The sequence below is a fragment of the Hippocampus bargibanti genome, linkage group LG19 (genome assembly GCF_051943395.1).
Source record: "Hippocampus bargibanti isolate YZ-2025 linkage group LG19, ASM5194339v1, whole genome shotgun sequence".
In the NCBI taxonomy this organism is placed as follows: Eukaryota; Metazoa; Chordata; class Actinopteri; order Syngnathiformes; family Syngnathidae; genus Hippocampus; species Hippocampus bargibanti.
The window spans coordinates 7,172,645-7,196,248 of record NC_142752.1 but is presented as its reverse complement, the minus strand read 5'-3'; the positions used below and the strand labels follow the sequence as shown (position 1 = coordinate 7,196,248).

Below are 23,604 nucleotides of genomic sequence, written 5' to 3'. Positions count from 1 at the left end.
GTATAAGGCGCACTCAAAATCCTTGATTTTCTTCAAAAGATGGCCTTGCACCTTATATGTAAAGTAATATTGAGCAACAAAAGGTCTCTACTAGTGTCATGAGCCACCTACTCCATTTCCCCTTGTAGAAAAATTAATGCATAACCCTAGCCTATACCGCCGCGCCTTATAATGTGATGTGCCTAATATTTGGAAAACTCATATATTTCTATAATATATTTGGAAAACTTTATTTCATTTATTGAAGGTGCGCCTTATAGTCCGGAGGGCCTTATATATGGGAAAAGTTTGAAAATGCACCATTCATCGTGGGTGGCGCCTTATACTCCAGTGCGCCTTATACCCCGGAGAATACAATACACACAAGATAATAATTACATGCCTCCTTAATAATGCACATTGACAGTAGGGGAGCCCCAAAATACTTTTTAAACCTGTCCATACACGAGCTATTTGACAGCGGCGTCAAGTCGAACTTCCACCGAAGTACAAATCCAACTAATCGCCCTTAGCATCGCTATTGACTGCTATGCTTTGTGTCGATGCATAATCATCCCAGTTCAATGAGCGCCCCTCGAGGGCTCACTGCAGGGAAATCACTAAGTCGTTGAAAGGACATGTGTCAGAAGTCCTCAATCGATCTGGGATGGGGATAACGACAGAGCTCATGAGATGCACCACGTAGCCGACATAGTTGAGAAATCGCATGGGGTGGGTAGTTTGCCGGAGATGCTTCGATACTACTGTGGACACAAGAGCATTGTGGTGAAAGCGGCACATCAATTATAGCGTCTGAGCCAGCGGGCTCCTGACACCCGGGGTTTCTTTTTCATCCTCGTCATCACAGTGGGGGATTCACACCCTGCTAACACCTAACAAAAGCTGAATCCGGTTTGTCTTTGTGATGACAAAGGATCGATACACATACACACGCACAGAACTTGTGATTATAGAAACTATTTCACATCTTGCATAGCAAGCTAGATTTTTTTTTTCTTAATGCAGGAGAGCCACTTGTCCGAAATTGCCAGTTTGGTAGATAGACATTAAAACAAAATGTGTTGAAAAGGAAAAAAAAAGACCAAAAAGGCCTTTTTCTTGGCCAAGCATGCTGAAGCTGCCAAAAAAATGTTATCTAAGGAAATATTCTGTGGTGTTGCGTTACCGCATTTCCTTTAAGGGCTTTAAAACCTGAAACCAGAAGCTACATTGTGACCACTAAAGGATGAAAACCTGAAAATATGCACACTAATATAAATTTCACACTGCCATCTGTACCACAAACAAATGCGAAGGATTATTTTTAACAAGAATAATTTTGCGGAATTTGTACCAGACAATGAAAATACTAAATGAATCTCCCCTACTTACGAACATTCAAGCTACGAACAATGGTACATAACATTTTTGTAATAACATATTTAGTATTCTCTCCAGTTGAACATGTCCATATCTTTATAGAGCATATATTTTTATTAAACATGTATTTTTCAGAACAAACCAATAAAGGTTACTTATACAAGCCTTAAACATATTTATGTAAACCTTAAATATACTTATATATACTTATATAAGCCTGGAACATATATTCAGTGACCGTAAAGTGTCCTTGACAGTTTTGAAAAGTGCATAGAAATAAAATGTGTTATTATTATTATTATTATTATTATTATTATTATTATTATTATTATTATTATTATTATTTGCATTAGTAGTAGTAGTAGTAGTAGTAGTATTCCATACAAAATATAGCACTGAAGCAACCCATAAACAAATTCACCTTACGAACGACCGTTCAGAACGTAACTTGTTCGTAAGTTAGGGAGTGTCCGTACATATTGATTTATATAGCGCTTTAACAACAGCATGTGTAAGATATAAAATGGCAGTTGTTAATTAACCGTACCACCCCTCTCTCCCCAAAGCGCATATGTATGGTTAATTACAAACCGTACCTCTAATTTGTTCAGCTTCTTTTCCAGCGCGTTGCGGTCGAGAGGTTCCGAAATGTCGCTGACTTCTGTAAAGCTTTTCTTAGTCGAGCCGAGCCACTCGGTGAAGGACGCGCAAAGTTTTTCGGCCTCCTTTATACACTTGAGTTCCTCTTGCAATTGCTTGATGGTCTCCTAGAGGAGCGTCAATGAAAAAACAGGTCAAAATAGTTAGTATTTGTCGTACTTATCATAAATTTATTTTCATTTATGAATCATTCTGCATTTCATAGCAGCTGTTATTTCTCCTATTTGTTTCGATATGTTATTTCCTATGTGATTGGCAATAGACTTCAGAATCAGAATGCCTTTAATAGTCCCACAATGGGGAAATTTGCAATCGACAGCAGGAAAAATTTAAAGAGTTGAGGGGGTGAAAACACAAAAACAAAGTATTCCATGCATAATAGAACTAAAATAAATGAACAAAATAGTAGAACGGAAAGGGATTTAAAATTGGTTAGGAGCTGCTGGAGAGGCAGCCGCACAGGGGGCGTCATGACGGGGAGAGCTGCAGCTGTAACAGTACTTCACATAATAGTTAACATAAGCGAAATAATAAACACAACAGGAACATAAAAACATGGACATTGGTGCAATCTTAACGACTTTCCCCATGTACTCTCTGATGTTTGAGTACAAGACAAATACTTTATGACATTATTACAGATTGTTTCTGATAGTGTATGGAAGGATGAGCTCCTCTTTTAAAGTTGCACCCAGGCAGGTTCGAATCACCGAGGACCAAAAGCAAAAAGCTCTGTGAACAGATATCAAAACAGAAAATATTCATCCCCCCATCTACCCCATTTCATCCGCAGAATAGAGAGTGTTGGTGCACGTGGGGAGGGGGCATTATCCACTTGACTGAGATTTTGAGTCAACAACAGCGTGAGGATGCAGAGGGTTTCTTTGCAAGCTTTGACACCTTATTTGCGCCATGTCCAAAAATCCTGTGGTGCAGAGCTCCAATTAGCTGACATTGCAGAGTGCACACCTTTGATGAGAGGGGGTGGGGGGTAATAACCCCTCACCTCCTCCTTCTTCAAATGGTGTGTGTGTGTGAAGCCAATTTTACCCGCTTGAAATTTTTGGAAAGGGTTGTCACTGGAGGTGTAAAAATCAATGCGGTCCGTGGATAGCTCTTCCATTCCTGGTGCCTTGTGTGATATTGTCTCATTGGGCGAACAACAGAGCAGACCCATTGATTTTTCTTTGAAAGATCATACCGCGCCAAAAAAAAAACAACAACAAAAAATGGAGGAGACAAGAAACAGACGGGCTGGATCAGACGATGGGAAGGACTTCTGTGGTTGATTGTTTAAACAAAGTCCAAACACTTGAAGTTTTTTTTTTAATACAAGGCACATATTGTAAATGTGTTTCATAAAATATTCTGGTGTATAAGGCGCACCAAAATGCCTTACTTTTCTTCAAAAGATGACCCTGCGCCTTATACGCCGGTGCGCCTTATAGGTGAAGTCATATTGAGCCACAACAGGTGTCGAAACTACTGTCAGCACTCCATTTCCCCCCATAGAAGAAGTAGTGCGTAACCCCAGCCTCGACTGTAGCACCTTATAATGTGGTGTGCCTTATATTAGAATTTTTTTAAAATATATTTTTATATTACATTTGTAAACGTTTTTCATTCATTGAAGGTGCGCCTTACACACCCAAAAATATGATACAGTAATATTAAACCTGAGCAAATAGAGAAAATAGATACATAGATAGGTAAATAAGGGGACAACAGCACCTGTATGCCGAGGAGCAGGGTGTGGTAGCGTTCAGTAAGCCGGGTTGCAGTTGCGCCGACGCGACCGCTGATGCCGGTTTCTTCCAGAGCCTGCTGGGCAAGGGAGGAGAGTCCGTCCATTTCACTTTGGTGTGTCAGCACCGTTTCAAGATTCAACTGTTCACAAACAACAAGGAGAAGAACATGAGTCGTCAGATTGGGTTAGCAACAGACTGTTGGACAGTCTGTGGCTGGATGGACGCATAGCTTGAGGAGCCAGCGATAACAAGAAAGGTGCCGTCGATGTGTGCCGCGGCTTGGAATTGAAGCGGATTTGCTTAGGTCATGCATATTAGCATATTTGACAATAAAGCTGACTTTGACTTGACAGGAGATGTGAGACAATCTCTAGTCATCAATGTTTCGTGTTTGGTTTCAACATTTAGCTTGTAGCAGACGCGCACATTCCACCATGACGTCCCTGATCCACTTGTGAAAAGGACACTTTGATCCTTTCTTCTTTCATCTATAGTTGCTTCATGCAACAAAAAGGGTGCAGAAAGTGCTTAAAGTTGAATGACGGTGTATTTTGTGGTGTGTCACATTTTGTTATTTCGCTTTTTTGTTGTTGTTTTGACTTCAAAATGGCGCCGGGAGAGTGGCTGCCTTTACAGCAGCTCCTGCATTTTTTTTTCTACTTCTTCCTTTCCGTACCTCTAACTTTTATCACTTTGCTGCCGTGAAATGTACATTTCTCCACTGCAAGACTAATCCAACCAATCCAACATCATAGGAAATGGGGGAAATGTGAATGGGAGCATATGTGTTTCCTCTTTTGTTTTGTTTGTTTAAAACATTAGGATGCAGGTACCTTAAGTTTCATCAGCTGAGTCTCCTTCGTGCTTCTATCTGACCTTCGGTGCAGCCTCAAACTAGCCTCCTTCTCCATCTCTTCAAGCCAGTGAGCCAAACTGAGGAACGTCCGGCCCATCTCTCTCACTCTGATCAGGGAGGAATTCAAATGAGTCTGGGTCTCGGCCAGTTGGCCCTGGTAGCCCCCCCACTCCTGCTGCGCTGCGTCAAGAGCTCTGTCTTCAATCTGGGGTACGCCCCAGGGAACAACCCACTCTCTGCTGGTCAGCACGGTAGAAAGCAGCGATTGGCCGTCCGAGCAGCGCTGCTGTAGAATCTTTGAGGAATAGAAGTGGAAGTGAATACAGTGCCCCCACATCCCTCCCACCTATAATGTGGTTTAACGTTAGATGACCTGAAGTTGTTCCAGTGTTTCCTCAAGTGTATCCACGTTCCCCTCCGGATGCGACAACGATGCCAGAGTGGATTGCTCCTGCTCCAGCCAATCTTCAAACACATGTAGCCCTCGCTGGTACTCTTGGTGGATGAGCACGAGTCCCTTGGCCTTATTCACTGCATTCTTGTGAAATAAAGAAATATAAAATATGGCGATCAGTACAAAAGAGAAAAAAAGAGAGAAAATTAAACACGGTTGCACATACCTGTCAACCTATGAGACATTACGACCTTACTAACGGCTCAATTTTTCCTTACTGACAAAAAAAAAACGTGTGTGTAATATTTTATTGCGCAATTGTATTAACATTACACATGTAAATATGAATAATTTTAATAAGTTACAAAATAGTTCTAGCAATCAAGTGCATATGTTCTTTGTTGAAGAGCATTGTGGATTGTTTATGCAAATAAAAATAATTTGAATTTGTGTTCTTACAATGTATAATGTTTATAAAAAAATCTGAATGATATTACAGGAAAAAAAAACACGGTAAAATGTTTAATTTAACTGATTTCAAAATAAAATTCCATTTGACCAGAACTTGTCTTCTCTGAACTTTTGTTTTCGCACTGACTTGTTTTCTCAGGAGGTCAATTTCGCTTTTTTACGAGTATTTGTTATAATTAAAGGACAACCGACGCCTGCGGACAAGTTGTGTCCATAATTTGTAAATTTGCGGTACTTTGTTTGGCCTGAAAACTTCGTGTTGACCCGTGTTGATGGCGAAATTAGAAGGAAAAAACAAATAACGCGATGGTGAATCGTTGTGTGTTGCACCAAGACAACTATTTGATATTCGCTGACACTAATTCCCAGCAGATAAATCAGCCCATTTCCAACGGAGCTTGGGCGCCATCTTCTGCATTTTCTGGATGCTACATTCTGTCATTGACGGCTCGAATTGATATGGGAGGACTCCTTTAATCGATTGCAAACATTTTTGCTTTCCTCTTCAGAACTATTTGAATCATATTCATATCTGGATGAGTAACAAGAAAGCATCTTCTCCGAATCTGAAGCCATTGTTTTGATTCTCGAGCAAGGCAAGACGTCTTGGCGTGACACCACGAACAAGGGGGCGGGACCTTCTGAAACTAGCCATTTCCGGTTTCATTTTGAAGACATTTTTGGACACTAAGTCATCTTTATTGGTGTTTTGCATTTGACTAAAAATATCAGCCTGCGTGTTTTGGGTATTTTAGACGCTATAAAACGTTTTTCTGATGTCAGTTTGGAAACAAAAAAATGGTGTCGGTTGTCCTTTAACATTACTGCTAATATCTATAAAAAGGTTTCGTCAGCCATCATCTGTACTTCTTTGAAGGTGTCGGACGATTCGCTTCTAATCCGAGGAGCTTCGTCAGTGAACTAAAATTTGCTGGTAGATCTGGCCCTATATAGATATCCCGAATGTCCAGAGGTGGTGCTGCCAGACAGACATCACTGCTAATATTTAATGACGAAAGCGGAATTGAAAATATCTCAAAATTATACTGAACAATTTTTGCATTACAAACTTTCTTGTATACCGTACACATCTAAAAATGTGCAAAAATCGTACAGAATACGGCAAAATACGGCCTGGTGGCATACCTTGGCCGTTTCTTGCAGGGCGCTGTATCGACTCTGAAGCTGCTTCACTTCCTGTTGGGTATTGTAGTGTTCCGCCATGTTGGCCCCCTTTGATGCGATGGTCTCCAGGGGGCAACTATGACTCAGTACTTCTTCCAACAAAAGCTGGAATGTACGCACACGCACACGTTCATTGTCTTGAAGACTACCCCCCGTACCCTCCTCTGCCTTTGTTTTTCGACTTACAAGTTGAAAAATGTTCATGCATGCGTTATACCTTGGTCTTTCCCAGGTTTGCAGTCTTGTCTCTCATCTCCGCATACTGTCTGTCGGAGCAGCTCAGTGTTTCCTCAACGCGGTCCATCCAGAGCACAAAGTGACCCACATCCTCCTGATAGCTGGTCCACTGCGACAAAGCAGCCTCCAGCTGGCTGTTAATACCGAAAAGCATATTTTTATGAACTAATTATATTTCAAAAGGCAGAAGAAATGATCTGGGAAGCAGGACGCCAGTTCTATGTATGTTGAACCTTTTGCATTTGATGGAGGAAGACAACAGGGAGTCCCACGAGTCCTTGAGGTCTTGGATCTGTTTCCGGATGACTGGAACGCCCTCCGCCGACGTGTTTCTCTGAACGGCTTCCCCCCTGGTGAGCAGCATCTTGAGTTGAATCTCCCGCTCTTGGCGGGCAGCAAGTAAAGCCTGTACACATGGAGCGACCAATTTTGCATCAATTCTAAATCCGTGGCGTTTTTCAAGTTGTCTGTATCGTAGTTAGTTTTCGTACCTCCAGCTGTAACATTCTGTCCTCCAGCACAGTTTTATCAGAGGTGGTAGAAGCACAACTAGCGAGGACAATCTGGGCCTCGCACACCCATTCCTGGAGCTCTTTAAGTCCCTGAGAGAAGAGGCGATGCTCCCCGACAACGCGCTCAATCCTGGAGGCCTTGTCCTGCACAAAAAATGGCAACGGACAGGATATAGAATCACATTGTTAGCAAAAGTAACCTCACGCTACATTTCAACAGTAGCCAAAATGGAACTGTATAGTGCCACTTAGCAGTTTTTTTGACGACGATACTAGTGCAGCGTGTTCTACCGGAAACAAATTCCTTGTGTGTTCTACATACTTGGCAATAAAGATGATTCTGATTCTGATTCTGATTGCAGTTGTGTTGTTTATTTATTTAGTCTGCTTCTGCAGCCATTTTGTCACAAGTCGTCCGTCATACATATTTTAATGCCCACATCATTTTATGGAGGAGCAACGCAGAACGGCAATGCTAATCGACAGTTTCGAAGAAATCATCAAAAGGCAGATACTTTCCCATAGTGGCAATAAATCTTGTGAAAACAATTTGCCAGTGCAGACTGACAAGCACCAATGATAAAATGGATCAGTTTAATGAGGATGTGAAAAAGGTCAGCTGCTGCTGCACTGCCACTTTTCACACATTAGACATTTTTTTGGATGAAGCTAACACAGTCCGTGCCCTTTCTTGCACTGATGAGGACTGTTTAAGACAAATTACCCGAGTGAACACAAGAAAAGCAAAAATGGCAAAAAAATGAGGCAACGTTTTTACCTTGGTCAAGTTGCAGAGTGCCAAATACTGTGCGGACAGTTGTGATACTCGATAGAGGAAGCCCTTGCCGGCGGCTTGACCCTCCCAGAGACCGTGAGCTCTTTCCTTGAGGTGGCTCAGTTCCGTATCCCGAGCGGCCATCTCGCCCAGGACCATCTGGAGAAGCATTGAAGGAGCACATAGAGACAATGTGTCAGATATGGAGAACCACTCAACCATTTTTATTTATTTTTCAACAGTGATAAGGCAGAGATTTGCAATGGGCTTGATGTATTTCGCCTTCCATTGTCAGTTTTTTTTATGCGCCTGTCAATGTTCTACCTTTTCTTTTTTCTTTTTTTGGTCTCTGCCAGACATGACAAGATTCTGTTATCGCATGCAATGGGAAAAAAGGCTTTTGACAGAAGCGGATTTAATTAGATTCCCCGACTTTGCCTTTGACTATTATGTCAAGCCGCTGCTCTATTTTGATCCACTGGTGCTCAACAAATATAATTAGGTCCCCCCCCCTCCACAATTTGATTTCAGATTACACTTTAGGGAGGGGCCTTATCTGATGGGGAGCTACATGTATTTGGTGCCCTTGAAAAATCAGCTGATCCTTTTAGGGGCGACGGTTGGGGGGTGCTTAGAAGGGGGGGGGGGGGGAAGATGCTTAAAAATAGTATCTGGGTGATCATGTTTAAGGGATTTTTACCATTTTGTTGCTCTCATAATAGAGGATACTTTTAAGTCATTCACTGCCAGATGGGCAAAAGTGTATCCATTCTAGTGCCAGGGTTATTGTTATTGTCACTCGAATTCCAGGACCCACGGAATATTGAGGTTTAGGCCGACATAAACATTCAATGCAGTGTTAAAAAAGCTTAGAGTCTCTTTTTTCATCAGAAAAAAACAGTTCCTAAACATTCCCAACATTCCTAAATTAGATGGGTCTGGAGTTATATGAGCTTGAAATAAGGACAGCTGTCCAAAATACAATGCAATACATACATATTGGTTTATATAGCGCTTTAATAACCGCTGATGCTGGAACAAAGCGTTAACAGTAAGAAAAAGGGAAATGCTGCCCCCTTGTGGAAAACAAAAAATATTGCCAGAGGTCATGGCCAGCGCTTTATAAGCACCCAAGCATGAACAAACAAAACCCGAACAAATTTAGGAATGGCGCTCTGTCATATTTTCAGAATAAATTTGTAAATGGCAGTGAATGAGTTAAAACGCAAGAGACCTTTAAATTTGGTCTACTGAGGTATAAAAACTGTTGTGTGATCACTTTGTGGTATAATTACAGTTTACATTTTTAATCTCGAGATCAGTTTTCCTTGAGGAAGGACCAATGCGTTGTGCAGCAACACACAAAAAAAAAAAACAATAACAACAATACCGGGCATTAAAACACGTGAGCGTTACAAGTACCTGCAATTTGCTAAGCTCTTGTTTCTTGGCCGAGAGGTCGTGTAGCCGAGCGCTGCTCTCCTGAACTCTGACCTGAGCACTGTTCAACCACTCATGCAGTGGCTTGGCGCTGGCGTCGAACTCCGTCATCTGACACTGCAAGCTCTAGATGGGTCGATCAAACATGATAACAAAGCGTGAAATAATATACACTCTGCAAATGTGGGCGACTAAAATGAAAAGAGTTGGTTTGTATTTTCTACTTTTGCTGTTTTTCTTCGAGTATGTGTTCAGCTCATGGATAGTGCCACCCAGTATTTTTAACTCATTCACTGCCATTCCGAATTTATTAAAATATGACGTAGAGCGCCATTCCAGAATTAGTTTGGATTTTGTTTTTCCTTGTTTGGATGCTGATAAAGCGCTGGGCAGACCTCTGGCAATGTTTTTTGCCTTCCACAAGGGGACAGGATTTCCCTTTCCATGTTAGTGCTTTAGTCTAGATTCAGCTGTTTTTAAAGCGCTATATAAACCAATGTGTATGCATTGTATTTTGGACAGCCACCTTCATTTCAAGCTTATATAACTCCAGACCCATATAACTTTATAACAAATTACTCTTTTTTTCTATGAAAGGGGAGAGTCAAAGGTCTCTTATGCTACATTGAATGTTTATTTAGTTCTAAAACACAATGTTTTGTAGCTCCTGGAATTCGAGTGACAATGACAAAAAACCTTGGCACTAGTATGTACACATTTTTGCACGTCTGGCAGTGAATGAGTTAATTATCCAACAACGAGAACCCCAGTACCGTCATTTAATTTATGCCCTGCACTGCAGCAAAGGCTAGTCGATGTGAGTGAGTGAGTGCACATATCACTTTGAGTGTGCCTGACTGTGTGTGTCTATTTACGTTTGGCTTTTATTGAAGGAGCACTTGTGTGAACTTGACCATCTGGTGGAAACACGACTTAATAATCGCGAACAAAAGCAAACGGGGAAAAAAAGGAATAAACCCCAACCTTCAGCGCATCCTCCCTTAGCTGAAGGTTATTCATCAAGCTCCTCCAGTCCTCTCTGGCGTTTGCCGCTTTGGCCTTGATTCCCTCAACTCGCTCTTTGGACACCACCGCCATGAGCAGCTCCCCGCTGGTTCCTACTGTACTAAGCCTGACCTGGCCGTGCTCCCTGTCACTCAAGAACTCCTTGAGGGGCACATGGCAAAAAAAAACAAGACAAAAAGAGAGGTTGAATATACACAACTACAATGGGTTTAAAAAAAACTATCTTGAACTTATTCATTTGGCAAGCATGCGACAGAAAGGCTGTTTGTCTCAAAGTCTCACATTACAATTTTAGATGCGGCAATTAGTCAAGAGTTATCACGGATTCCTTATGCGTGGGCACAAGGCAGGGCTTGGCCGGTGTAGGCGAATAAGGCAAGTCAAGTGTTCTTTTTTTTTTTACATACTGTAGCTCCTCCATGCACACGCATACACAAAACCACCCACCCTCGTAGCTCAGACGATGACAGCAGCGCAGCAGGGACCACTCCACCATCTGTGCAGTGAACGCATCACACACACACTCACCTTCATACACACAAACCCTGGCTTGTTTTTGTCTGCTAACTTGTCACTTTTTTGAACCATCCCACCCCCTCTCCAGTGTAAGTGAATACCACCAATTAAATGAGGTTGATGCAGCGTAGATATCTACCCCTAAACGCCTCCCCGCCAGCCGTCGTCCTGGCCCCTCCCACGCCGTCCCTCCTGGAGGTCAGCCATGTGGAAATATTGTTCCACATTCCTCACCAGGTCAATGATAAATAAAACATGGCTCTCTCTTTCCCCGCCGCCATAGACGTCGGTGACGTTCCCTCTCGACGTTCCTGACAAAAACAACTTCCCAAGGAACGCCCTTCTTTGTATACCTTGGTGACAATCGGGATAAAAATAGAATCAAACCCAGATCTGAGTTGGTTTTTTCTGTTTTGGTCACGCAACTGCCTGGTCAGAAATGCCTCAAACAAATAGCCGTCTTGTTGTGACAGCCACAGGAAGGAGGTAAGTCATAACCCGACTACCTTCACAGACAACCACCTGCCTCTGAGCCGGGGGGCCCTGAAGTGCTCCAGAAAAGATGCCAGTATATTGACACCTGCTAGCTTCAGGGAAGAAAAACCCGAGAGGACGCGTGGCGCTACAGTAATCCTCTGGCGTCTTTTAAAAATCCCTAACAAAAATGGCTGTAATGTTACACGAAATGGCTTACTTGTATTCTCTGCAGGGCGGCTGAAGTCTCCGCCACACTCTGCGGCGCGTCGAAACATTTGGCGGTGCAGATTTTCGCGTTGACCAGCCATTGCTGAAAATCACGCAGGGCGGCGCGGAAACGTTGCTCCAACAGGCGTTCTTTATTTTGGCACTCCTTGGATGCGCGGAGACTCAGACTGCAAAAGAAGAAAATAAACTTAATTGTGGTGGCTGGGAGATGAGGAATACGCAGGTGGAGGGACGGAAAAGTGGGTGAAATGGAAGTAATGGGGTAGAGAGACAGAGAAGGGGGAAGGGTTTGGGGGTATCAGTTGAGAGGCGACATATGAGCGGGGCTAGAGTTCACGAGGGTGATAATATGAGGGATGACAGCTTGATGCTGCGAGGAAAAGTGTGATGTAAAGATGAGACGACAGGGAACGCTGCTTCATTTTAGGTTATATACACGCACCGACCACATTATTAGGCACGTGAAATCATTTCCTTGAGTCATTTCTATGGAACAGCAAATATCTGACCATAGAAGTACTTGAGGCTCCACATTCAAGGTCGGTTTGTAATGAATGTACCGCCCGACATGAGCATGAATAACAGCAAAAGAAGCACAAATGCCAAAACAACCGCAGCGAACAAACAGAGGTGAGGCTACATGTCGCTTAGCAACTGGTGGCTCTGTCAACATCCACTTCCATCAGCTTGACACCTGTCATGGTTTAAGATGGCCACGCACAATCATGGAAATGAAATAAGATTGCACAAACACTGCTGAGCCGTTGCGCCTTTTCGGGAGCTCGAATATGCCAGCACTGTTTTTGATTGGAAGGAATGTCGGTGCCATTCGACTGTCAGCGCTGGAACGCTCTGGGGCGATTGTGCATTTTCACAGCCCTGTTTTGTTCAGCGGAAAGGTTGCTGTGCTTGACAGTCTGCGGCTGGATGGATGCAGCATGGAATTGAAGCGGATTTACATGGGACAGGAGACGTGAGACAGTCTCTTTTTGTCAATGGAGGCTACAGCTTTGTTGTTGTTTTCAACATTTAGCTTGTAGCATACGTGCACATTTCACCATGACGTCCATGATCCACTGGTGAAAAGGACACTTCAATCCTGTCTTTCATCTCAAACTTCTTCATGCAACAAAGAGGGTGCAGAAAGTGCTTAGTAATAATATTAATGCATTTTATTTCTAAGCGCCTTTCAAAACTGTGTCACATCATTTGTTATTTTGTTTTTGTTGTTGTTTTGACTTCAAGATGGCACCGTGAGAGTTGCTGCCTTTCCAGCAGCTCCTGTATTTTGTTTTTCTACTTCTTCCTTTCCTTTCCTCTACTTTGCTGCTGTGAAATGTCAATTTCTCCACTGCGAGACTATTAGAGGCTAACCCAAACCAATCCATAATCCTCAAAAAATATATTCTAAAGATGTATGAAAGTAACAAACAGCCAAAGTTGAGCTCATTGTGAGACTTACTGCAGTTTATTAAGTCTTGATTCTTAAGGCGTTAACAATGTAATCAATCAACAATTGGAAAGTGAACCTTTTGGTGCCATTATAAGAAAAGAAGCTTTTGCAGAGAACCGTGATTTCATCATGAGTGAGCAGACTGCTGAAAATTCCAGTGTGGTGATGTTATCTCTCATTCCCATGTACACATTAAGATATGTGTTAACTTCCACGTCTATCCTTATAAGTGCATGTGCTCGATAAAAACAAACAAACAAACAAACAAACAAACAAACAAAAAACTCACCTGTTGTGTTGCTTGATGACAGCTGTGACGCGTTCTGACTGGGATCCTAAATCTCTGGAGAACTGCACCAGCTCGTTCAATTGACTCTTCAACTTCTCTGCCATTGGCTCAGCGCTTTGCAGGCCCTCCAGTACATCCTGAAGGACACAAATCGTAGCCCGGTTGGTGTTTGCGCATGACACCGGTCACAAAGTGCCTTCACAATCGCATTCCTGTTCACGCCGGAGTTGGGAGCCACACACTGGTTACTCACAGTGCAGCTTGTACAAAAGCAAGTCTGTTCTTCAAGGCACGAGATAGAGGAAGGAAAGAGATGAACGCAATCTCTTCCCGCTCTCCTCAGCGCGCCTTACACGCTGCCATCGCTCGATCATAAAATCCTGTCCCGTGAAATATGTGTTGCCTCCCTCGCTCTCTGCCGTCGAACCAATAAACATCTCGCCCAACCTTCCTCCCTCCCTTCCTTGTTTTTCCTCCTCCTCACGCACTCTCCCGGAGGAATTCAGCTGTCAGCCGGCGCAGATGCGGGACTGCCTCAAGAAAAAGCACACAGGAAACGGAGGGAGGTTGGAGGAGGAGAGAATGTCGGCTCCTCCTCTGCTGCGTCGCGCTTTGGACAGCATGGCCGAAGAGGATCGAGGAGGAGGATGCAGGCGGGAGGGGAAGTGGGAGGTCTTTCAAATCTAGTCACATAATTTAAATTCTGGTAATCAGCAGAGGTAATTAAAGAAGGGGAAAATAAAGCCTAAACAATCCTGGATTGGCATTGAAATGTAATTTTTTTCTCTCCTTATCACCCTGCAACAAAGTTTTTGCCTAATCCTGCTGCGGCAAGCAATCTAAAATGTCAATGAAAACGTAACGTCCTTACCAAAGGGGAAGTCGAGGTGGGGGCAGGTGATGGAATTGATGAGTGGAAACATGAGGTTGAGTGATTGGATTGCGGTAGTGTCTGCCTGGCTGTTTCCGTAAAGCTGATTTACAGACTAATGCAGGTTTTGTTTTGTTTTTTTGTTTTTTGTTCAGTGATTAACAAAAGGGAAAATATAATCGCCCGATGGGGAAAGCACAACGCTTTGTGCTGAGAATGCTAATCACCTTCCCAAAAATGTATAGGGCGTCTTTAACCCAAATCCCTTTTTTTCATTCTTGCAATGCAAACTGGAACTGTCGCGGTTTGGAATTGAAGCTGATTTACATGGGACAGGAGATGTGAGACAGGAGATGTTATCAATAGATGTTACAGCTGTGTTTTTGCTTTCAACGTTTAGCTTGTAGCAGATGTGCGCATTTCACCATGACGTCTCTGATCCACTGGTGAAAAGGACGCTTTGATTCTCTCCTCTTTCATATAGAACTGGTTCATACAACTAAAATGGTGCAGAAAGTGCTTAAGATGGAATGACTGTGTGTTTGTTTTGTCATATTATTTGTTATTGGGTTTTAGTTGATGTTTTGACTTCAAGATTGCGCCGCGAGAGTGGCTGCCTTTACAGCAGCTCCTGCATTTTGTTATTCTACTTCTTCCTTTCCTTTCCTCCTACTTTCATCACTTTGATGTGAAATGTAAATTTCTCCACTGTGAGACCATTAAAGGCGAATCCAATCCAATCCAAACACACTCACAATATACAATTAGAGAAAACCACTGACATACAATAAATCCCAGTGGTGAACCGGCCTGCCTAAACAGAAGCAATGTCCTACATTTACAACCTAAACTGTTCATACATTTTCTGCTCCATTGTATTCATCTATTCTTAACAGATGGTCCTCTTCATTGTGCGGTGTTTCACTTAGCTGCATTGCTACCAGGACATTTCTTTTATTTGAAATGAGCATGTGTTTGCCACATTGATTGTAAACGTTCCCAGATGATGTACTTAGTCGATTTGTGTAATACAGTGATCCCTCGCTACTTCGCGGTTCACTAATCGCCGTTTCTATGCATCGCGTTTTTTTCAGGAAAAAAACGGTCAGAATAAAACAAATGCCAAATGACTGAAGTTTTGTACATGGCTGTAGATTGATTGCTACCCAGCATTCGTGAATTATGTCAAAGTTTTCTATAATGATAATGCATCAGTGGTGGTTATGTTAACAAGTCATTACCTTCGCCAGTTGCCATCCCGCCAATGCTTCACCGCCATTGCACAGACCCTCAGCTTTCATCAGCTCCTGGTTCCATCCCCTGAGTCGCCCATCCAGCTCTTTGGAATCATCTTCCAGCTGAGAGGTCCGACGTTCGCACTCTTCCTCGGACGCAGCGGCGGAAGCGAACGCCCCTTCCAGGCCATCCCTGGCCCTCAGAGCGGCGCCCTCCCATTGCTCCAGCGCCTGGGACAACGCCCCCAGTTGTCGGTCCATGGCCTCGCAACCCCCGGCTGCTGTGTGCTCCGCTGCCGACGTAGCGGCCCGCCGGACGGCGCCAAGGCGCTCGCGGCCTTCTAGTAGTCGACACTCCACGCGCTCCTGAGGGTTGAGAGGAGGCAAAGTTGCCAGGGAAACCGTGTCTGTACAAACGGCAACCTGAGGATGAGCAGTCGATGCTATTTATAAAGTCTCTTCCAGTGCGAGAGTGTGTCATTCAACACCATCGCTGACTGTACGTGTCTGTTTGCGTTCTTCACACCAGTGCTCCTCAAACACTAATTTATTAAGCGATAATTAAGATCCCGGCGTGAAAATTAAAATGTAAATTATTTAGCCAACTTGCATATAACACACACAGCTAACTGAGAGCCTGCAGAAAGTGCTTAAAAGTAAATGACTGTCTGTGTACTTTGTGTTGTGTCATATTGTTTTTTTGTTTTGTTTTGTTTTTGACTTTGAAGATGGCGCCGCGTGAGTGGCGTGAGTGGCTGCCTTTACAGCAGCTCCTGTATTTTGTTTTAGCTGCTGTGAAATGTAAATGTATCCATTGTGAGATGAAAAAAGACTCATCTAATCTAATCTGTGCTCAATCTGATCACATTTCTCCCATGGGCTATTAAGGAAGACAGCACACGGGATCTTAAACAATGTTACTATGGCAACAGATGATGCGGAGGCACCATTTGGTGATGGTGCGCTCGGACCATCAAATCACCCATTCATTTTTGAGCACACACGCAGTCATAATAATAATAAGAATATATTTCATTTCTAAGCGCCTTTCAAAACTCTCAAGGTCACTTTAAAGTCACAGGAAGTTTTTCTGCGGGTGAGATGGTTTCATATCACAATCGCTGAGTCGGCGGCTTGGCCAAACTCTCCTGATATTAAAAAAAATGTGAATAACGTTTTAAAATATGTCATAATGATAAAAATTACAATTTCGACATCAATACCAGACACTAATTTGCACGAGATGGGACAATATTTGGCTGGTCAGAACATCTTACCCTGACTTGATGTAACTTCTTCTGGATCGAGGCAGAGTCTCCCGACGTTCCGGACCACTTTTTTAGCTCCTCCCCGGCTGTCATCAGCCAATCAGTGAGCGCCCGGACAGCCTCCAAGTATACCTGGTGTTCAAACACCACGCTCTGCGCCAGGCGTACTCTCTCCTAGAAGAAACCATCAACCACGGTCAACATGATGCTTTTGGTGACCGGAAATCAAAACAAGGCGATGTCCTTCCGCACCTCCAACAAACCCGCCAACTCATCAAATTGCACCTGCAGCTGCGTTCGAGCACCATGATTAAAACTGGTGTCGCCAGTTTTCTTAAAAAGCTCTCTGGCTTTTTCCTCCAGGCTGGAAAAGGCCAACTGGTGGTCGGCCATGTCGGCCAACAGGGCACGCAGTCTGTCCAATTGCGTCGCCTTTTCTCTGGGTCCTGGTTGAGGGGCGAGGGAGATGCGCACTTCCTGCTCCAAGGCCTCCATCCAGCGCCTGAGCTGGCACGTGTTTTCCAGGTAGCCGGCCCACTGGGACACCGTCCACTCAAGACGACTGAAGAAAATTTGGCAAAATTGAACAACACAAAACACCTGGAACTACTACGGCACAAAGTCAAACCTTGAACAATTTAAATAAATATGGCCAATTTAGACAACTAAAGACGCAACATGGCCATGACTAAATCTGACCCACCCCACCTTTCATTACATCACTTTTTAAACTCAACACACACAAGTTGACCCCCCATTTAGTCATCCAATGGGGTCTTTAACTCATTCACTGCCATTCAGAAATTGAAAATGTGACGCAGAGCGCCATTCCCGAATTTCGGCATCCCTCTTTTTTGCATGTTAGCGCTTTGTTCCAGCTTCAGCTGTTGTTAAAAGCGCTATATAAACAAATATTGCACAACTGTCCATGTTTTTATGTTCCTGTTGTGTTTATTATTTTGCTTTGTGTTGACTATTATGTGAAGCGCTTTGTTACAGCTGCAGTGAAAGCGCAATATGAATTAAGATCTATTGCATTGTATTTTGGGCAGCCGCCCTCATTTCAAACTCATATAACCCCAGACCCATATAATTTCGGAATTAATTCTTATTTTCTGATGAAAGAAGAGAGTCTAAAGTTTATTATGCTTCATTGAATATTTATGTTGTTCCAAGACTCAAAATTCTGTGTGGGTCCTGGAATTCATACCTGTGGCAGCTCATAGCCGTCACAAAAAGCGTAGCCCATGCATCCTTCACCTCCCGGAGTTGCGAGCGCACCACTTCCTGTCCAGGGGCGCCGTAGCTGCGCATAGCTATCTCGCCCTTACCCATCGCCATATTCAGTTTGACCTCGCCCTCGCCTTTCAAAAGCAGGATATCCTGTGCAAATAGCCAGGTTTAAAAATTCATATCGGTGAAGAAACAGCACCCTAAAGTGTTGAACGGGTGCAATGGCATCAACGTTGCTCATTTGTCCTCACCTGCACGGACTCCAGTCTCTGCTCCAACTGCTTTTTGGTGCCCATGGTGCTATCAACCGTTCCCAGTTTCTCCTGGATTTCCTCTAACCAGGCCCACACCCCCTGCAAGGTCTCCCCAAAGGCCTGGTTCACCTGGCAACCTCGGAGCTTCCCTCTGACGGCCTTGAGGAGAGCTTGGTGCTCCATCTGGAGTCGGCCCGCCACTCGGACTTCTTCGCCTGACCCACGTCCGGCTTCGGACAAGGACCGGGCATCTTGGATGACACGCTCAATCGAATCTCTGAAAGAGAATGCAATATGTGGGCTATGTAACAACTGATCAGAAGAAGCTTTTGAAATAATTGTTATACCGTCTCTCTAAAAGCTCCTTATGGAGATTTTCCATCATCTCCAGTTCCTCTTTGGTGTCAGGGGCACCTTGTTGGCTGTTGTCCACAACAAGAGGCTCCCTGTCGAGTCTGAGGCTCATCTGCTTAAGCCATTCCCCAACACCTCCTACGGCATCATCAAAACTAAAGAGGAGAATAGTTGAGAATGTATTTTCTTGGCAGCAGCGTCACGGAAAGGTTTTCCTTTACCTTTTCAGGAGACAAATGCTCTCCTCCAAAGCTTGGCACCTCTGGGAGCATTCATCAAGGATGTTCTTCCATTCTTGTTGACAGCGGGAGATGCGTTCCTGCAGCTGAGTTGCTGCAGCTTTTGGCAGGTGAATATGGAGTCTCTCAACCTCCTTACTAACCTGAGAGAGACGGTTCTCGCCCTCTGAATTCCACTGTGCTGAAGACTGTGTACATTGGAAGGAAGAAGAGACGGATTATTGGTGTTGACTTCAAGCCAAGAACTGGATTCAGCACAATATTAAATAGAATGTTCATCAATAACCGTTAGCAGGGGTGGGCAAACATTTGTGTTCAAGGTTCAGTGTCTTATTTTATTTGATTGGACGGCAAGCAGTTGAAATGGTCAAAATGATTGTTTGAGGAAAAGTATCCTACTTACTGCAGCAATCAATATTAACTCATTCACTGCCAGACATGTGCAAAAAGTGTCCACTCCAGTGCCAGGGTTTTTTTCATTGTCACTTGATTTCCAGGACCCAGAGAATATTAAGTTTTAGGACTACATAAAGATTCAATACAGCGTGAGAAACGACCAGGTTCAAAGTCATTTTTTTGCTGCGGGCCAGATTGCAGTTATGGTTTCCTCTCGAGGGCCGTTATGAATTTGTGGAAGCCAGTAGAATGTGTAATCCCCTCCACATATTACATATAGAGCGCACAACAAATTAATGAATGAATAGTTTTCAAATCTGAAGTCAAGAATAATGACTGTTATTGTGGTTTACATCCAAACATATGAAATTTTGGTTGATTTTTGCAAGCATCATGGAATTTCCCAAGTTTGATTTGCTTTCGCGTATATGTGGTGGGCTGGATTTGGCCCCCGGGCCTTGACTTTGACACCTGTGCCTTAGACTCTCTTTTTCCATCATTTCTAGCTTATTTGGTTCTGGAGTAACATGAGGTGCAAGTGGGGGTGGCTGTAAAAAAAGGCAAAATGCTGCCCCTCCGTGGAAGGGAAAAACATTGCCATAGGTCTAACCGGCGCTTCATCGGCACGCAAGCATGAAAAATCAAAGCTGGAACAAATTCGGGAATGGCGCTACATGTCATATTTTAAATTCCTAAATAAATTCGGGGATGGCAGTGGCGTCGACAGAAAATAAAATACAGTACAACATTCTCGTCATTGTACCTCAAGTCTTTGCAACTTTGCTGTGAGATTAGAAATGTCTCCTGAGCGATTTGAGCATTCGTCCAACTCCATCTTCAATCCTGAGAGCCAGGAGTGGAATTCTTGGAAAAGATCTGCATCAGGCGGAGGGCAAAATAACAAAACACAAACACATGAAAGAGAAATCTGTAATCATTCATTGAATGAAGGAACTAGAATCTTGATCCCGATGCAGATGGCAGGGCAAGGAGTGTTCACACTGTTGCCCTGGCTACCGAGCCTAAATTACTCCCTCGGGAGTGGATATGACAGGAGCAGCATTACGCTACAAGGCACAGGTGCGTCTCTGCGTATTAAGAGAGCACTTGTGCGCCAGACAGTGATTGTCCATGGACTACGTGCCACTCAAGTGTGCTCTGGGGGAACATCAACACTAAATCTGAGGCTAATCTCGATCATCAACAGACAATATGGAATCAACTAAGATTAATTGGTTGACTTGAGGGCGACTCGTTTCATTGCAGCTGCTTGATGACTGAAAAGTCATCCTGAATTGAGGGTCTTACGGTTCAAGTGGAGGTTCAGGACGTCCTGGAGGTTGCCTTTGGCCTTGGCGCAACGCTGGGTGACGGCTTCAGTGCGCTGGGCGACAAAAGCAAAGTTGGCGGACAGACAGGTAAGCTCCGGAGAGCGATGTGACCTGTTTATGGTGCTTAAAGACTCTCGGGCTGAGTCCACGTCTGCTCTCTGCTGCTCAATAACTTCCTGAAGACCCTTGGAAGACCATGACGACATCATGTCAATCGTGAAACTCCTGTGATTGGTTCTAGAGCCAAGTGCAAAAGGTTAAAATTCACAATCAAGTGTAGCATACCTTAATAGCAGAAATCTCTTCAAGGGAGGAGTCCTCATTTAGACTCGACAGGGAATCTTCCACTTTTTCAAGTCTCTCGGTCATCTGGGACATGAGATTGTGAAGTTGCTGCTTCTGGAATGTGAAATTGGTCAAAGTGTGATTGGTCTGGGTGAACTCCTCCTGGATATGGACCAACTTTTTCCTGAGATGCGACTCCAAAACCTAAGTTGAGAGAAGAGGTAACCATTAATAAAAATAATCCCTTCATCCATTCATCTATCTGGAGCTGATGACTGGCCGAAGGCAGATTTCACCCAAGACTGGCTGTCCGTTATTCACACATATAGAGAGAGACACGCATTCCCACTTGCATGCCCACCTTTGTGAAACACATTTATGCATCGCATCATCCAGTAATTTTGTTTTTCATCACCTGCATTTGTAAGGGAATTTCCTCCAGTTTAGCATCCTCCTTCAGTTCCCCCACTCTCTTCTGCAAAGCGTCCAGCAACTGCTTTCTCTTCTCAATTTCGGCCTGTATATAAAAGTAATTACCATATTTTCCGGCGCATGCAAAGTACGCCTTATATGTGAAGTCATATTGAGTGACAAGAAGTCTCGCAATGACTGTCAGCAGCCACAGACTCCATTTTCCCACCATAGAAGAAGCAGTGCGTAACCCCAGCCTCTACTGTAGCGCTTTATAATGTGGCGTGCCTTATATTTGGAAAACTTTTAGATATACAGGTATACATAATATATTTTGATTTTTTTTTTCATTCATTGAAGGTGCGCCTTATAGTCCAGTGCGCCTTATACACCGGAGAATAAGTACTTTTCAAGTCTCAAACACACACGCGCATGCACGAGTCACCTTGCAACAACATCGTTTGGACTGACCTGAAAGGTGACAAGGCGGGCCTCTGTGTCCTTGTCGCTCAGGTCGGCAGAAAGTTCAGTGAGTTCAGCCATGGAGCTGGTGCTGGTCCATTGGTTCATGTCCTGCTCCATCAGCTTCAGATCATCCCAGAGGGTCACACAGTAGCCTAATCTTTCCGTGTTGGTTTGAATTCTCTCAGACGTCTAAGGGGTAGGGGGGATCATAAAAGTCTGAATTATTTGGGTGTTATGAAAGATGGCAGAGCAGCCATTATAATACATATGCCAAAAGGGTGTAAATTAAACATAAAGACAGCTCTTCCCTTCAAGACAAAATTTTATTAGCTGTCCACAATTTATCGGAGGAAATTTCCAAATAGATGGATTTTGATGAATGTGAGTGGGATTGTAGAGACAACATGTCACGACTTGTTTGGAGTTCAGGCTTATTAGTAGGGACAGCTGAGCACCTAGCAACGTCCCATATCAGAAAATAACAAGCTGGGATTTTTTTTACTCTATCCGGAAGTGGATTCTGACTGGCTTGACTGATTTTTGGAGGGTTTCATGTACCATATTTTCCGGTGTATAAGGCGCATCCAAAAGCCTTGATTTTCTTCAAAAGATGACCTTGCGCTTTATATGGAGGTGCACCTTACATGTCAAGTCATATTGAGCCACAACTGCTCTCACAACGACTGTCAGCAACCACCGACCTTTCCCTCTGTAGAAGAAGTAGTGCGTAACCCAAGCCTCTACTGTAGCGCCTTATAATGTGGTGTGCCTTATATTTGGAAAACTTTTAGATATTTATATACAGTATTATATTTGGAAAACGTTTTTCATTCATTGAAGTGCGCCTTACACTCCGGTGCGCCTTCTACATGGAAAATGTCTGAAAATACACCATTCATTAGGGGTGCTCCTTATATTCCGGTTCACCTTATAGACCGGAAAATATGGTAATTATGACTTGCCAAAGCCGAACAGTTCAATTACAGTAAAGTCTCGTTATATCGATATTCTCGGGAGTCCGAAAAAATATCGAAATAACCGGGACTATCGATATATCCGACCCTGCGCGCATGTAATTTTCTCCTTGCGTTCATAGAAATAGTATCTAAGCGGTGGATGAGACTGTATATCCATTTCACATTAATTGCGGGCACTTGGTGCTGACTCACCTCGACCCACTGGGTCCTAAACGTCTCCATGTCTCTTTGGATGGGGATTGTATCACAGTCAGGAATACGATCCAGTTCTCTTAAAAGCTCCCCCGTTGTGCTGATGAGCTGCTCCATGTCCTCCTGCTTTTCTCTGAGCTCACTCAGCAGCTTTTCATGCTACAAACATTTACAAATGAAACAAAATAAAATACAGATCTGACTACGATTGCAATAACACAATGTTGCTGTGGCTCTCACTTGCGAGAAGGACCTCACGGCCTCCTGAGCAGTGTGGTCGTGATTGGGTAGGTTGTGAGCGAGCGCCTTGGCTTTTTCCATCAAAGCATTGAGGATGGATCTGATGTGATGGTAATGGCTCAAAAGATGGAGTACCCCTTGACTTTCGTCCTTACTAATACAAAAAGAAGCCATAAAATAGAGCTGGTGATTTATGGATAAAAAAGGATGCAAATTTTATTTGTAGA

General features: G+C 43.6%; 1 protein-coding gene across 1 annotated transcript in view; it reads right to left on the bottom strand.

Moving 5' to 3' along the window:
• syne1a (spectrin repeat containing, nuclear envelope 1a) overlaps positions 1–23,604 on the bottom strand; it is a 96,636-nt gene that overhangs the window by 46,637 nt on the left and 26,395 nt on the right. The window contains exons 42-68 of the mRNA XM_089022675.1: positions 23,378–23,531; positions 23,138–23,296; positions 21,975–22,157; positions 21,508–21,609; positions 21,093–21,296; positions 20,785–20,992; positions 20,240–20,352; positions 19,063–19,268; positions 18,835–18,996; positions 18,485–18,764; positions 18,211–18,383; positions 17,253–17,562; positions 17,010–17,174; positions 15,739–16,098; positions 13,627–13,763; positions 11,874–12,051; positions 10,622–10,804; positions 9,620–9,763; positions 8,201–8,356; positions 7,402–7,566; positions 7,144–7,316; positions 6,891–7,044; positions 6,635–6,778; positions 4,997–5,161; positions 4,601–4,918; positions 3,751–3,906; positions 1,956–2,126 (exon numbers count right to left, since the gene is read on the bottom strand). Coding sequence (XP_088878801.1) covers positions 1,956–2,126; positions 3,751–3,906; positions 4,601–4,918; positions 4,997–5,161; positions 6,635–6,778; positions 6,891–7,044; positions 7,144–7,316; positions 7,402–7,566; positions 8,201–8,356; positions 9,620–9,763; positions 10,622–10,804; positions 11,874–12,051; positions 13,627–13,763; positions 15,739–16,098; positions 17,010–17,174; positions 17,253–17,562; positions 18,211–18,383; positions 18,485–18,764; positions 18,835–18,996; positions 19,063–19,268; positions 20,240–20,352; positions 20,785–20,992; positions 21,093–21,296; positions 21,508–21,609; positions 21,975–22,157; positions 23,138–23,296; positions 23,378–23,531 — 5,023 coding nt within the window. The remainder of the gene's footprint in view (positions 1–1,955; positions 2,127–3,750; positions 3,907–4,600; positions 4,919–4,996; positions 5,162–6,634; positions 6,779–6,890; positions 7,045–7,143; positions 7,317–7,401; positions 7,567–8,200; positions 8,357–9,619; positions 9,764–10,621; positions 10,805–11,873; positions 12,052–13,626; positions 13,764–15,738; positions 16,099–17,009; positions 17,175–17,252; positions 17,563–18,210; positions 18,384–18,484; positions 18,765–18,834; positions 18,997–19,062; positions 19,269–20,239; positions 20,353–20,784; positions 20,993–21,092; positions 21,297–21,507; positions 21,610–21,974; positions 22,158–23,137; positions 23,297–23,377; positions 23,532–23,604) is intronic.